Genomic DNA, 16,178 nt, shown 5'->3' with positions numbered 1-16,178 from the left:
GTAATAAAGTTTCTGTCTGAGAACTATTTCCCAACTTGCCTCTTGAACTTTCTAGCTGGTTATAGTGTCCTCCATTGATTCCATATAGTTTAATGAGAAGTCCCTTGGTCTTGATCAAAACGAGGGATTGGGGAAAAATGAAAGAAAATAAGGAGTAACAAGGGAACATAAGGGTGGGGGTACAGGGAGAATACCATAAAACAATAAGGTAACATGGTAAATATAGTGTCCAAGTAAGGTCAAGGTCACTTTACATATTGAACCCAAGGGTTTCATGTTTTGTGGAAGATGCCTAGTTTGAGAAACAAAGCCCCCCAGGAGTTTTAGGGAGATTGAGCTAGATAACCAAATAGATGTTTGCTGAAAGGATTTATATGAGCAGACTGCACATTTAAGATCTTATGAGGGTTGCATTTCAAGTAAATATCACCTGTTAGCTGAAAATACAATGTATTAGGATTCAACTTTAGGCAAAAATTAAAGTGATGACAGGCAGGTTTTTTCGTATATAAACGATTGTCATCTCTTCTACTTGCCAGTTAATACTTTTTGGTCTGTCTGTACGCTGAGCTCCACACATTCGAGTTCTCAGACACAAAGAAGTTAGGCCCATAGCCCCCAAACTCGTGAAGAGCTGCCATGTTACCAGAGACCTCAGCGTTAACATCTCTTCGTGTTATAACAGACTGTCATTGGAAAACTTGAGTGTAATTTTCGAGTTCCTGTCACTTTGTCTCCCTGACACTGGTCCCTAAGAAAAATAAAGGGGATGAACCTGCACAACAGAAAAAAAAACTTGTCAGGCAGTCCAAACCCTTCCTTCACTTAAAATGTTCCTTTGTAGCTTTTGCAAGTACCTATCTCGGTGCAAACGCCTGTTCTTGCTTGCCAAATGCCTTTATTTCTGCAAATGTAAGTGAATATGTTAAAACACATTAGTGTTCAGTACCAACGCTGGCATTGATTTGGATGCGGCAATCATTTTAAAAGGATTTCAGGGACATCTGATGCTGAATTCTGGTGGAATGGTTACCTAGTGTCAGAGAGGTATAGAAAAAGACCCCGTCACCTGCCAAAACAAGTTTCAATGCTTAGTAAACCCATGGGGTGATTAATAAGCTTTGATTAAAGCCTTATTAGCATATCCCCATATAAAAATATAGCCCTAAAACTCATTAAACATTATGGCATGTTGTATTATGGTTCCAAGAAAAGGGCTTCTTTCTCAAGTCCAGCTGCCAGTTAACATGTTGCTAGAGGCTACAGGCACCAGTGTAAGATTTAAAATATTTCAAAGAAGAATGGGAACAAAACACAGTAGATAAATCAATAATTCTTTTTGTGCACTCAGAAAGCGATGTGGGAAAATTATAAGCCTGATAACCCAAGAGCGCTATTACAGCAATTTGTGTTCTTTGTCTGCAGACCGTACATACAGCTATGTGCGCGCTATTTTTCAGACATGACATTGTTCCCTAAGTCTGCAATCTGTGGGCTGTTTAAGCTTCAAACAAACAAATGCTTCTACAAAAGGACAAAAGGTCCATGCTGCAAATTAAGATAGAATTTCAGCTTCCTTCTTGAAGAGTTGGACTTGTCTATAAACCCTAGAACAAAAGACAGCGTTATAGCCAAAGTAATCATCAATCGCTGCTGCAACCAAGTGTTTAGAGCTTGAAAGCTACTTTTAAAATGACCAAGTCAAAATGATCTACCAACAAATAAAATGCTAAACATATATATATATACACACACTGAGTATGACACAGAAGTGACTGAAGCTAATGAGACATTGAATGGCAGAACATTGCACTACAAGACTATAATGACAGGAAAGCTAAAGTTCACCTGTCAGGAGAATGACGTGCTGCAAGAAAAAGAACTGCTAATCTGTACAAAGGTATCTCGGTAATTGAACTCTGACACCTGAACTGCACTGCTCACCTCAGACTGCCCTCTCTGCCTCACTCCTCACTGTTACAGGAGCCTGCAAAGTTCCTGGTGTTGTCTGACGAAAGACATCCCCAGCATCCCTATAGACGTACAACAGGGAGGGGTAAGGCAGGGCTCTGCGATCAACTCACGTTGCCTTTGCGATCGACCAGTAGGTCGCGATCGACGTATTGGACACCCCTGGTTTAGAGAATCTGTACTGTCACCTCTTTCACTGGAACCCAAAGCCCAACCCCCACTAACTTTATCATGTAATCATTCCAAGTAGTGCTTATAAGGATGGTTTGAGGTCAAAATAACTGGGTAAGGAGCAGCAGATAAGTATGCTCTAGAAAAGCCATACAATGAACCCAGATACAACCAATTACATGGGTGTCTATACAGACAAAGCACATAGCTGGACTCGTCGTTCTTCCAATGGTATTTATATAAAAGCAGACCTACATTCAAAGCTGATCAGCAGGTATTTAGTCATTAATAAATCCTTAAATTAGATTTTTAGGTTTTTTTAATGTTCCGGAATGTAACCCCCCCAAAAATTATAAACTATGGTGCTGATTTTTTTAAACATCACCAAGACTGGAAAAGATACCCTGTCATGGGTGAACCAGCACCCATGCTGGTGGATCAGCAAACCTGGAATGGATTTACTAAAAATCATTGCTATTAGTTGGCAAATGTTTTCATATCTTAAAGGTTCTTCCACCATAGTCTATCTTCTCCAGTCTTGGAGAGCTTAATAATAAATCAGGCCCATTGTGTAACGTCCCCTTTCTTCTAGAAAAATAACTCATCAAAGTATGGGCTTCACAGGCCCTTTAAATAGAGCCCTATGGTATCTGGCACCAAGATGTTGGAAGCAGATTCTAATACTACATCCTGCTGATCACTTCCCCAGGTAAACCATGTACCCATACAATTAAAACATGATTTATCAGACCAGGGGACCTTCTTACAATTGCTTCATTGCCTGTTCTGACACTCATGTGCCCATTCTAGGTACTTACAGAGTTGGACAGATCAGCATGGGGGCTCTGTGTGTTCTGACCCTTCATTCTTGTGGCCAACATTACTTAACAATTGGGGCTTTAGTAGCTCTTCTATGAAATCAAATCAGACAGGTTACCTCCCCCCCCCCACACCCCCCTGTACAATATGTGTTGAATGCCCATGATCCTGTTTGCAGTTCATTGGGTGACCTTACTTCAGCTACTTTTGGCAGGTACTAACCATTGCCTACCGTAACACCCCGCTCGCTATACCTGCTAATTCGGAGATGCTTTCACCCAGTCTGCTAGATCTTTACACTTTCTCATTTTTCTAGCTTCCAATATATATTCTGCAAAAACTGACAGTTTACTTGTTACCTTATATGCCCACCCCTTGACAGGCATCATTGTACTAAGAAAATCAATGGCTTTCACTTCATCTGTCAGTTGATTTATTGTCTCGGCTGTACAGTGTATGATGTGAAATCAGGGAAGATTTTTCTTGCCTTTTTTATGAAGCTGAGCCTTTCTTTAAAGCTCAGTTACATATAAAAGATCCAACATTCTATGCAAACCATGTAATCCTCTGTACCTCTGTCATGTCAAAGTGCCTAGTAATAAACTTATAGATTGTTTAATAAAAACACAAAATGTTTACATCTACCCTCAGTATGTAATAAGTCTAGAACATAACAATTCAGTTATCCAGCATAAGGCTGTGCAAAATCTGATCCTATTTTTCCAACCTGGGAATTTTTTAATTAGCTGAAAACAGTAAACAATCAGCAGGATATAGAGCAAAAGTGTTAAAATGTCATTAAAAATTTATGAGAAGATGAAGGTGTAATTAGACTTCTGACAAATGAGGCAATATTACTGCACTGTATACAAACTTCCTGATCTCCAGCTGTTTGTTTTCCAGAATGCCACCTTTCATTCACAAGGATTGCATTGCACACTAGGCGGCTAGTAATCCCAGATGTAGAAACCCAAAGAAGCCAATCTGATTTTACTCTCTAGGTGATACTAGAGTAAGATGGCTTTTGATTGGTTTACTGTGCAAAAGAATTGACATACATGAATAAAAAACTCTTAATTTAAGCAATGCAATATTTAACAGCAAGAATACTATTTTCTACTGAAAATAGAGTGATGAAGCTTGTTCATTATAAAACAGCTTTGTTATTTTGGTAACCTTTTACTCTTCATTGGTATAATTTTCTTAACCATTCATAGCCTAATACCAACTATAAGCTCCTGCTGGTAGCCGACGGTGCCTGATTGTAATTGTAAACCCAGGTATTGTCACATGAGGGACGTGGGTGGCATCCCACAATTCAAGATCTGAGTCCTGATTTTAGCAGAAGCTGGCATTGCCAGGTGAGGGTTTGGGGTGTCTTCTCACAATTCAATATCTGGGTGCTGATTTAACAGACTTTGTCATTACCATATTTTGGATGGGGTGTCATCTCACAATTCAGCATCCAAAAACGAATTGTCGCAGCTTCTGGCATTGCGGTGTTTGGGGTGTCATCCCATGATTTATTGGACCTGATTGTAGCAGCCTTCGGCACAGCAATGTTTGGGGTGGGCGAGTTCCTATAGACAAGCATGTAGCCATTTGCAAAATTTACCATTTAACTGTTTCAAATGCTCTAGAGGATCATCAGAAAACGGTAGAAGTGCATAAATTATGCTCATTGTTTGTGAGTCTTGGAATGGTTTCCATTAGAAAATAAAAGTAGAATGCATACATAAATATGTGAGTGAAAACTCTCTTTGCAATATCTATTTTTATTAAAAAGTTATCATTGTATTTTTTACCCTACCAAAGGCCACTTTATGAAAGTGGAAAGAAGGAAAAGTATTTGTGGTGTTCCAAGCAAAGCAATCAAGTAACAGCTGTTCTTTTATGAGTCTCCAATGAAATGCAAATACCTGATTGGTTGTTATGGTCCCTTGTTTTCTTGGTAGCACTTATTCCTGGCCCAATGCAGACTCCATGATTGGTCCTGATGGACAAAATATAACCCACTGGCACACTTTAATAATTTTTGTTTACTGCTTGGATTTTGCATGTTCTTGTTATGACTTCATTATCATATAACACTGAATTATTTTCACCTTTTATGGCTTTATAGAGGTTTCTTTAGTACCAATTTACTTGTTATAAATATTCTATAAAATTGTTATTGTAGTTTTAGGTGGCACTAATCCTGGAAGCATTCAGTTTTTCCTAACCTGCAGCTGCAAGTTATTAGTGTCATAACATTTTTTAATGACTCCAAGGAACATACATTTTCTTTGCAAAGAGTCAACATGGCTTTTTTTTTTTTAATTATTGTTTGTTGGCCTAAAAAGTTCTATTTCTTTTTATTGCTAATGCTGCATAAAGTCTTAACCCCCAGCAAATACAATAATTTGTCAAATTTAGTAAAAGTACTATAGACATTATAGGAAACCCATAGTAAGAGAAACACAAACCCTACTATTGCTCTTTTCTCTGACATTCTGACTTCCAACCCTGTTCCAAGTATCTGATATAAAAAAGAACAGCAGCTCAGTATTACAGCCAGGCAGTTGGCATTTAGGAGAATACAAGTGATTCCGTTTCATTTCTTTAATGACTGCTTTTCTTTAAGAAGATATAGATTGAAGTAAGGAAAAAATTTCTGGCAATTCATCTGACAGACAGACATCTGTCCTGGTATGAAAACTTTTTTTTGTACTGCTGTTACTATGGTAACCAATGGAAAATGCAAAATACCACAGAAACAAGTTTTCATATTATGATGTTTTTCATTTCTTTTTGTGTTTTGTCTAATCAAAATATTCAGGTTTAGAGATGTATTTTTAGCTTCTTACTGTTTTCTTTCTTTCAGGAATGTGGGGAGCAGATGGGCCCTGGATCAAGCCAAGTACAATCTGGTCAATGAGTACTTTCTAGTTGGGGTGACGGAGGAGCTTGAGGATTTTATTATGTTGTTGGAAGCAGCTTTGCCTCGTTTCTTTAGAGGTGCCACAGAACTCTACCGTTCAGGTAATTAAAAAAATTATAATACTTTTTGTTGTGTATGGACACAATAGGGCTGGTCTGTAGTAACTAGTGAAATGTACATTTCTCATTGTGAAAGCTACAATCAGAGGAGGACGTGGCAGGGGAACATAAAGGAATTTGCCCCATGAGCCAGCACTTGCAGGGTGGAGACTCGTTTACAAACTAAAGACATTGCAGCCTTAAGATGACGCTGTACTACTGTCACAATTACATTCCTAAGGAAAAAATGTAAAAGTAAACCGAGCAGGATTTCTAAAACAGTGGGCCTGATTTATTAAAGCTCTCCAAGGCTGGAGAGGATACACTTTCTTCAATAAAGCTGGGTGATCCATCAAACCTGGGATGGATCTAGTCCAGGATTCACAACATTTGCTAGCAATGACTTTGAAGCAATCTATTGGCTCGGTGTACAAAACTAAAGCCTTTTTCTTTATAAACCATGCAAATTGGTCATCAAGTTATAGCTGGCCAATGCACACTTTCAATGCTAAATTAGCCCTCCGCATTATGGCTGTAATGTTATCTGGTCATGAAAGTGATTTAGTAGTAATTGCTTCCTACCAGTCCTTTGATGTTCTGGTTGCGTTTGTTCTTTTTCCAACAATTCTAAAATAGAAAAAAAAATTTGCCTATATAATTCCTCAACAAAAGCACATTTGTCTCTGGCCTTTACTAGTAATTTAAGAAAATACTCGCCACACAGGATAAAAACCTGCATTATGAGAATATCATTAAGGTTGTGAGAGTGAATGTTAGCTTTAAATTAGGACTAGATTACATTGTAAAAATGGAATGTGAATTTGTAAATTTAAAACAAGGGTGAAACAATTATATCCAAGTGTCTGGATATTGCAATGGACTTGACTGGCCTAAGTAGGAGGTAAAGTTTACCATATGAATAGGAACAGTTTTTCCCTAAATCTCAAACAAGAAAAAAACTTAATAAAAGCCAAAGACATGCCAACAGTTATTGAATGGACTACGGCATGCAGAATCTGAGACTGGAATAAAGATGTATCAATCAATAAAAGTATCGAGTGCTCTGCATACTAATGGGATCTACAGGGGGATTGCACAGAATATGCAGTTACACAAAAAGAACCATGTGAAAGTATGTTTGGAATTTGCTAATAGGCTTGAGAGTAGCTCTTTGTCATGTGCAAAATGTTTTTTTTGCTTAGATGAGAGCAAGATGGGAGTTTTTAAGCCAAAGATTAAACTGGTATGCAAAGCATGAAACAGACTCTGCCCACATTAAACAAACAGCAAAGTAAGGTACTGGTGACATTTGTCTGCTGTTCTGATTTCATAAGCAGAAACTGTGATTCCAATTATAAACAAATGGAAATGGGTGACCAACAAAATACTTAGAGTTATTATGTATGCAAGAACTGATTAAAATGATTATACACTCTTCCAGCAAAAAGGCAAAAATAAGAATGATATCATCTAAGCAATAAGCATTGAATGCCTTCTAATGGGTTATCATTCTGTACATATTTTGAGGAATGATTATACCACTGACTTTCCAGATTAATATTAAATTTAATGAATTGTTTAGAAAAGTCCTTATGTAACATAGCCTTTGTTCAACTAGAAGGTCAGAAAATCCTAGTTTCTCATCCCATGCCTTCATGGCAGCTTTAGAATCTTTTGAGAACAAATTTATGCCACAGGACACATAATTTTGCATCTGTGCACTATATTAGTTTTAGAGACAGACACATACTATAGTGTGTGGTAGAAATCCTAATTCTACCATTCCGTGGATCTCTACTGCCCCCCCCCCCCCTAAAAACTACTGAATCAACTTGTGGTTGGCTTTAACTTTTCATTTTGTAATGATTTGCATGTAATTTAGGTATTTATTAACGTGCATTTACTTTTTCTATATCCACAGGTAAGAAATCTCACCTCCGGAAAACAACAGAGAAGAAAGCACCGTCAAAGGAGACTACTGCAAAGCTGCAGCAGTCAGACATATGGAAAATGGAAAATGAGTTTTATGAGTTTGCACTTGAGCAGTTTCAGTTTGTCAGGGCACATGCAGTCCGAGAAAAAGATGGAGAACTCTATATTCTATCACAGAACTTTTTCTATGAAAAAATTTACCCAAAGTCGAACTAAGGACACTGTGTGCTGTTAGTTTAATGGAGTACACCTTTGTTCATAAGGCTTTAATTTCAGGCCTGCAGACTAAACCAGTAATTATACCTGTGAGACGGTTCATTGATAACTCAGTAAGGTTGTCATCAAATGAGCCATATCAAATGGTCGGCACTAAGAAAATGAGACCTTGAGGTGATCTCCTTCTGCCACAAGATCATTCTTATAAGTACAACATGTGAGAACTTAACTGTAGCAAAATGGACTTTGGACAGTCTGAAATTACACTGTACAGAAAAAAAGGAACTCTTATATTTTTTTTTTAACCTGCAATCGTCCAAATGTCTTCTCTTTGATTTATTTTGTGTTCAGTTTCAGATCGCTGGTATTGATCATGTACTATTCACCTGTGAATATTTAAACACATTGAAGACATTCTGCTGTGTAGCTTGTCGATTTTTACACTGGTGCTTAATTAGTATCAAGACGGCTCTTGGATTATAAGTCATCAACAGAGCAGTATTTTTTATTTTATCCTTATCTTTATAGACATAAAAGAACAAAGAAAGTATTACAATATTTTATGAATAAAGTCATTATTTGGCCCATTTTGTTGGGAAAAAAATGCTTCTAGATCATTTTCAGAAAGTATTACGAAGGAAAAATCTTATAGTCTGTATGTTGTTCTCCTGATTTACCAGGAGGAAAAACTCCCATAGCAAAAGAAGAAAACATGGCTGTAAGGGACAGTTTTATCCCATGGGATTTAACTTTATATATGTAACACTCACCTACTTTATTAAAGCAGTTGTTTAACCAATACCCTTTGGCCTGTATCCTTTAAAGCAAGTTGCCCCCTATTGTGCATAAATGATTTTATAAATAATTTTTCAACTGTCTCTTTTTTTTCTTCTTTTAGTAGCCCCTCTATATGGCTAAATACTCCTCTACTAAGCTTTCTGCAAGACATTGTGGTGTGCATGTGAAAAAAGTGTTTGTGAGACCAAGTATAGTACTGATGTTTGACAGGAACACCTGTCTCACTATTGGCATTCTAATTCATGCCTTATATAAGGCAAACCTTTAACTTTGCTTAAATATATATATATATCATTTTTCACACCATGAGGTAGGCAGAATACTAAATGACACACTGGCTGTGCTTTGCTGTGGAGTAATATACTTGTCTGAGATGGACACTGCCAGGGACAGAATAAGAGAATGGACAGGCATTTTTCATGCCCACATTTTTGCTTTTTATTAAAGTTCCATCTTATGATGGGAAGTAGTGTGGGTATAGAGTCTCCCCTGTGGTAGAGAAAAATATAGGAAGTATAGAATTTTCTGATCAAAGTTCACAATAACAAAAAACTGTTTTTGTGGGAGTAAAGTTGAAGATATTGATTGTATCAGGTTTTTGTATCTGCGATCAGGTTTTGGCTGGAATTCTGCTTTTAAACTTTGTAAATTGATCTTTGTGACAGCGTATGACTTAATAAATAGAAAGTTACCTTTAAACCTGTTCACATAATTACAAATTGAATTGCCAGTTATGGGTTAGATATTTTCTTGTTACAATGGCTTAACCAAGCATAGACTACATTTTTTGTGGAATTGTAATCTCCAGAGAAAAAATTGCTGTTTCAGCGAAGTGACTATCATTTAACAAACACAAAACATCACTGAAAATAACAGTCACTTTTTTTGAAAATAGGTTCTTACCCTGTTGTGCTGGTATTGTGAAATGAGCCTATCATCTCCCATGGACTGTAGGATCACAGTGTCAGGGTTCCTGTATTTGGCATTAATGGCCTCATATGCTCCTAATTATTTTACCAACCTTATCCTGGCCTTGGTGGGTTTGTTCTAGAAGTGAACCATGCTGCCTGCCAGTCGTTTTCGGCAAGTATATCAAATTACCTGCTGATCATTTATAGAAATGCAGTGTTCTGTCACTGAGATGAAATGGGAGCAAAATAGTTTATTATTATTATAGTGTAAACAACTAATCTCAAAGCGAAACTAAACTAAACAAAAAAAAAAAAAAACGTTTTCACCTTTACTTCTGCAGATTTCTCGATTCCTCTGGAGCTTTCCTGGATTGGGTCCTGCGTGGTCCTATTAGCTGAGTGCTGCCATCTTCTTCTTCTTCCTGCTTTTGTCTATGTCACCCGATCTCGCACTGCATGGGCTGCTGTAAATGGGGGGGGGGGAGAGTGCGGATCTTGCAGCTTGCCGATCAGGCATCTTGGGATGACTGACCTGGGTATCCCAGGAGGCTCTGCGCTCCCATTCTGTCTTTAAAGATACAGGGGGAGTAGCTTTACCCCAAACACAGACATAAAGCCAATGCCTGGCTGGCAACCATGATTCCTTCCATAGATACAGTGAACGAGTGAATTATTTGCATTTTGGGTGTACCTCCAGATAAAGATATGGAAACAATTACAACCAACCCAACTAAGGACATTTATTATTATGTTTTTTTTTATTATTATTATTTTTTTTGTACATTTGTGGTTTAGCTATGCATTAGATGACCATTGCACTTTCAAGTGCAGTTATCCAGTTTGGGCCCTGACCTAATCTAACTCACACTCCTCCTTCACAGATGCATACTTACTATACTGCTAGTATGCACCTGTGGAGAAACTACATTATGATCACTGCACTTTTGGTAAAAATTGTTCAGCGAGCACATCCTGTTGTAATATTTCAATTATGCCTCTTCCCTTGATCAACAATTATCTGATGTCACATCCCTAATTGAAACTACAAAAAAATAAATCCAGACCTTGAGATATTAAAGACATTACTAATCACACAGAACCTACACATAATTTGTCATTATTAAAAACATAGAATATGTTTTATTTGTATCAGTTTAAATTAAATTAAAACAATTATTAAATCCTATTACAAAGCCATATGATGTGTAGCCTCATACATATGTTCTACATGTTTGGGGGAACAAGGTCTGCTTCATCAGAAACAAGAAGACATCTATGGTTATATGTAGTAGGCATGCCTAAATAGAATGGAAGGGTTCCCTCACAGAATGGTGATGTGGAGGGAGTAAAAACCACACAGCATACTGTAGGGAAGGTTAGGCTTTTCAGGCAGAGGAGGACAGCATCAAATCTCTGACAATTAGTATATGTATAGTGGCTCATATATTGCTAGCGTTGTCTACACCAGTGTTTTTCAACCGCTGTTCCGCGGCACACTAGTGTGCCTTGAGAGATCTTCGGGTGTACCGTGGGAAATTATCCAATTTCAGTTAATTGGTCCCAAAATGATTTATTTACTGCAAAAAATTTGTCTTCATTTGTCTATACCAGCGATGTATAGTGATAGGCAGAACCAAAAAAAACTCTTCCACTAGATGGCAGCAGGTAGCTAATTTACGTGTCTGACTTTTTGGTGGTGTTCCGTGGGATTTTTCTAATTGTAAAATATGTGCCGCGACTAAGAAAGGTTGGGAAACACTGGTCTACACCTCCACATTGCGAAAATAATTCGATCAACATGATCCACTGTACAATAAGAATACCCTCTGTCCAGACAGAGATTTCTTTCCCCCTTCCCAGAGATCTCTGGCTGGACGGAGGGTATTTCTAATGTACAACTAAACTAACAGCTTCCATATGGATATGTCAGAATTACTATGAATATTATGGTTTCTTTTTAAATGCTCAACAAACATTACGATAGGGAACAGGAACTTCACTTGGCAAATCTTCATGGGAAAAACAGGTTAATAAAGTGTAGCCTCTGCGATGGCTAGATTTAACATTAAAATATGACTTTGAATATGTTATGAAGTAATCTATATCACATTTATTAGTGTTTTCTAAATTACTTTTTAATTTTTTTTTTTTGTCCTGCTACTGTTTAGGATGTTATTTCTAAGGCTGTTCAAGATTTTAAAATTTAAAGTAGAAAAGTTCTAACCTTATGATTCATGCCTAGAATGATGACAGTTGTTAAAGGTGAACATCTTAACCTACTAATATTAGATTTTATATAAAGAACAGCCATGTTTACAAGTTCTGACCAAAATGATGTTCATGGTGTGTGATCACTATACAAATATACATGTTTGTTCAAATGAAGAGGACATGGAAACAATGTACAGACGTCATCCTGCCAGCCTGTTCTCCATTCCTACCACCGGGAAAGCTTAAAGAGTATATTTGGGTGGGGACTATAGACATACAAGCATTCTTGGTCTGATGCAAAAAAATAGAAAATCCAATTTGGGACATTAAAGGCAAGAATTACTGATATAAAAATCATAAAAACTTTTATTTAAATACAAAATGACAATGACATATACCATACTATTGAGTATCTCCTGCATGGGCACCCACTATGATATTCCCTCTTGGTCTGATCTGATACAGGTGAATTAGATTTGTGACCTCTGGTGTCTGTAGTTATCTTTGTGGTGGGATTTAAGTTAAAGTAGAACTAAACCAGAAAGACTCTCCTATCCTTGTCCCATCAGAGGGAGCCACCATCTTCCCTATTTTCTTCATCCTATGGACAATCTTCAGCCATCTTCATTGGCAGTGCCCGGATGACATTAATTCGTCCCCGGCACATATAATGGAAGCGGGGATTGCCATTTTTTTTTTTTTTGGCATCCACTTTTTTTTTACGTTTCTCAAGCATGATCAGGCAGGTAAGATGGATTTTTGCAGAAGGGGCATGACCTGTCTTTTTCTGCAATAACCACCTGCTTCATCTTGTATTTTGTAAAGTGGGACTTTAGTTACACTTTATTTGTTTCTAGGTAAACATTTCTAGTATCGTGTACTGTATATTGTACCATGTAGCATCTCACCAGCAGCCTATAGTGAAAAATGTCTATCATGCGTATTGTACCATGTAGCATCTTCTTACCCTACAGCCCCCATAGGGAATGAATAGGGTAGTAGTGAGCAGGGTTAGGAACCAACACAGCAGATGGCAATGAGCCAACTTTTGAAAACTGCTGGTCCCACCGCCCATCCAAAATAGCCCTAAGCATCACTAATGGTAATGGGCTGATTCAAACTGGTTACACTCTTTACAATATACCTGTATAGAGTTATTTAGATTAAGCTGTGAATATCAATTGAATGGATTGTTTAAAGTACATACTAGTTATTCAGATTAGGATTTTACTATATGATAATTATGTGTTTTTAGAGACCATGTGTGAAGTCATCTGTTTTAAGTTCCTTCTGTCAACTCTTAAACCTTGAGAATATAATAATAATGTTTTATTATCAGAAATATTTCAGAGGCAATCATATTCTTCACACTTGATGACAAGTGTATGATCACAAGTTTTGTAAGATATTTCCTAATCTGTTTCTGCTGTAATACTTTCTGAATTGGTCATTTCTGATGCTGTCCAAAAACAAGATCATGTTTTGTCAAAAATCAAGTTCATTTGTTAATGATTAGTCTGCACACTGTGTAGAAGCAGTTATGTATTTTTTTTTTTTTTTTTACTAATAAACAATTTTACATGGATTTGGATTTCATTAAATACTTAAATGTTCTGAAAACGAATAGCATTTTGACAAGTTTGTTTATTTTATTTTAAAGGGAAAACTGTTCATTGTGTGAGTACAATGATGTTTGGCAGACATGCCTATGACCAAGATATGAAAGTCAGTTGTAAGAAAGTAATCCTGTATTAGAAAAATATATGTGATGCTGTTCTAAAAATGCTTACCTGGCTGTCATATTCTCTGTTTTTTTTAATTTTAAGGTCACTTACCATGAACAATTAAATGAACAATGTCTTAACTGACAACATAAATGTTCCAGGTAAGTGACTCAAAGTAAAGTCACACGCCAACCTTTATTGTTTTGTTGGTAGAAGTTTCCTTTGTTTGTTACCAATACGCACAAATGGCTCCTATGAACAGACATACAGTGTTGCAGTCTATGGCCAGCATTGTTCTGTCCTCTATCAGCTGGCTTGTTTTATGCCATAGTTTTAATGTGATCCAGTTTTTTTTCTCCCCTGCTGCTGTAGATTGCAACATTTGCAAAGTCTCAAAACATGCTCAATGATTTGTGGTAAGAAACTTTCTTATGTTCCATACTGTAGAATATTTTTTACTAAAGTGCTTTGTAATGTGTTTTAAATATTAGTGTTTACAAACTGAATAAAAGCTGTAAATAATGCTTATTTGGACTAAAATGTTGTCATTTGTCTAAAATGTTTATTTTGTAATGTATTTCTAGAAGCCATCCAAAACATTTTACATTTTGTCCTATTATTCTGCCTTTTCTGCCTACTAAGCACCTATTCACATCTCCATTGTTTAACCTATAACTCAAATGCCAAAACATTAATCCAATGGGTGGGCATTTTGACAGCAAAAGAAGATATAAAAAATCTTTTGGTAACACAGAAAGTTTTCTAATTTAACAGATGTGGTGTATTGCTTCATCAGGCAAAAATTGTTTACAAAGTGATGTGTTATATATATATGCATATAATGCTCTAGGCAAACTTACAAGGATATTTGCCATTCAATGGTAATAAACCATTAAGAACAGGCCATCCTGGCTTATGCCAGTGGATATTTCAATAGGGAGGAAGACACACTCAAAATATGTTTCCAGGGTTCCCACACATTATCTATTACAGTTATTCAATTTTATGTTTGTATTTATAAAAAATAAATATTTTTATTTTATATTGATTCTTATAAGGGAACAAAAATTGCCCTGAAAGTGTCATTGGGACCACAGCATTAACATAAAGCTGCCAGCCTTCGCATCAAATGATCATCGGCCAATGTATGATAGAAAACAATAATATATACAATGGAATATGCAATATGCAGCTTCAACATTTATAAACTTCCCTATAAATATACTATGGTGATTGAGCCCTAATGTCAGATTTTGCCTTTAATGTATATTTTATTGTCCGAAGCTAATTTCATGCGAAGGCTGGCACCATGGTTTTTTATATCTTTTTCAATATCTCCCTATTCCTGTTCCAAAGAATATTTTGTTTAATTTTCAAAATGAAATACTTCAATTTATCTGGGGTAATATGTACCCCCAGGAGATCTTGGGGTTCTGGATCATTGAGCTACTCAGATTGTCTATCTACCCTAATGCAAGACACCTGACCCTAGACCTGGGTAGGTGGTGTGGGCGCTCTCACTAATACTAGGCTAAGACCCATGATTTTGTGCCCATGCCTTTCATACTTTCTGTCAGTTAGGAGCACTTGAAGATGAAATCTTAGGTTGCATTCCCCTCGCACCCCATTGCCTTTAACCTGGAAATCTTACCTGGCTGTGATTACCCTGCACACACTGTTGAAATATTATGATCTTCCACCTTCTGACCTTTTCTATTATTTTCAAATTTGATCCTTTGTTCAATCTAAGTTGAGGTTGATTACATCCTTTCCTCGTCATACTCTTTTCAAGAGTACTTGCAAGTCGGTGGACAGTTCCAGAGGTAGAATATCTTTGATTTAGGTGGCCCTTTTTGACTTTACAAATAATAAACAATCACATGCAAAGAAATGTTAAAAAAAAAAACAAAAGACCTATTTCTAAGTAAGCAGAACTTCACCTCATTCACTAAACTGAGTTAGGTATACCTAGCAGATTGATTTGGAGGGTATACGAGAAAAGACAGAAATCTAAAATATGGTAAGTATGAAAGCAATTTTCCATAATAATGCTTAATGGAAGTAGGTAGATAAATGTTTCTCCCCTTGCTTGTGATTTAAATTATTTTGAGCCACCTCTTCAAAGCATTCAAGAATATGAAAAAAAGAAAAGAGGTTTGTGGCTCACAACTTTGTTGCAAAAGTCAATAGTGTATTTGGGTTATTCGTAAAACAAATATAAAGGAGAACAAGTACCCAATACCTGTTTTACATTTCACAGGATATGGGTTTGCAGATACTATACATACATGCTCCTAACAAAAGACACACCTAAGCAAAGAAATAAGGGGGACTGTGCTTAAGCCGTATACAATCCGACGCGTTTCGCCACAAATAGACTTCTTCAGGGATGCTTTTTAGTAAGGCT

The 16,178-nt window shown here is 36.8% G+C and overlaps 1 protein-coding gene and 1 long non-coding RNA gene across 2 annotated transcripts in view; one reads left to right on the top strand and one right to left on the bottom strand.

The window, feature by feature from the left end:
• The window catches only part of HS2ST1 (heparan sulfate 2-O-sulfotransferase 1), a 96,704-nt gene extending 82,405 nt beyond the window's left edge, over positions 1-14,299 (top strand). The window contains exons 6-7 of the mRNA XM_072419921.1: positions 5,825-5,982; positions 7,901-14,299. Coding sequence (XP_072276022.1) covers positions 5,825-5,982; positions 7,901-8,127 — 385 coding nt within the window. The 3' untranslated portion in view covers positions 8,128-14,299. The remainder of the gene's footprint in view (positions 1-5,824; positions 5,983-7,900) is intronic.
• Positions 1-16,178, bottom strand: part of LOC140336660 (uncharacterized) — a 64,818-nt gene that overhangs the window by 7,267 nt on the left and 41,373 nt on the right. The window lies entirely within an intron of this gene.

This window comes from Pyxicephalus adspersus, chromosome 8 (assembly GCF_032062135.1).
Source record: "Pyxicephalus adspersus chromosome 8, UCB_Pads_2.0, whole genome shotgun sequence".
Taxonomy (NCBI): domain Eukaryota; kingdom Metazoa; phylum Chordata; class Amphibia; order Anura; family Pyxicephalidae; genus Pyxicephalus; species Pyxicephalus adspersus.
The sequence above is the reverse complement of the archived record's forward strand: the minus strand, read 5'-3'. Positions and strand labels throughout refer to the sequence as shown.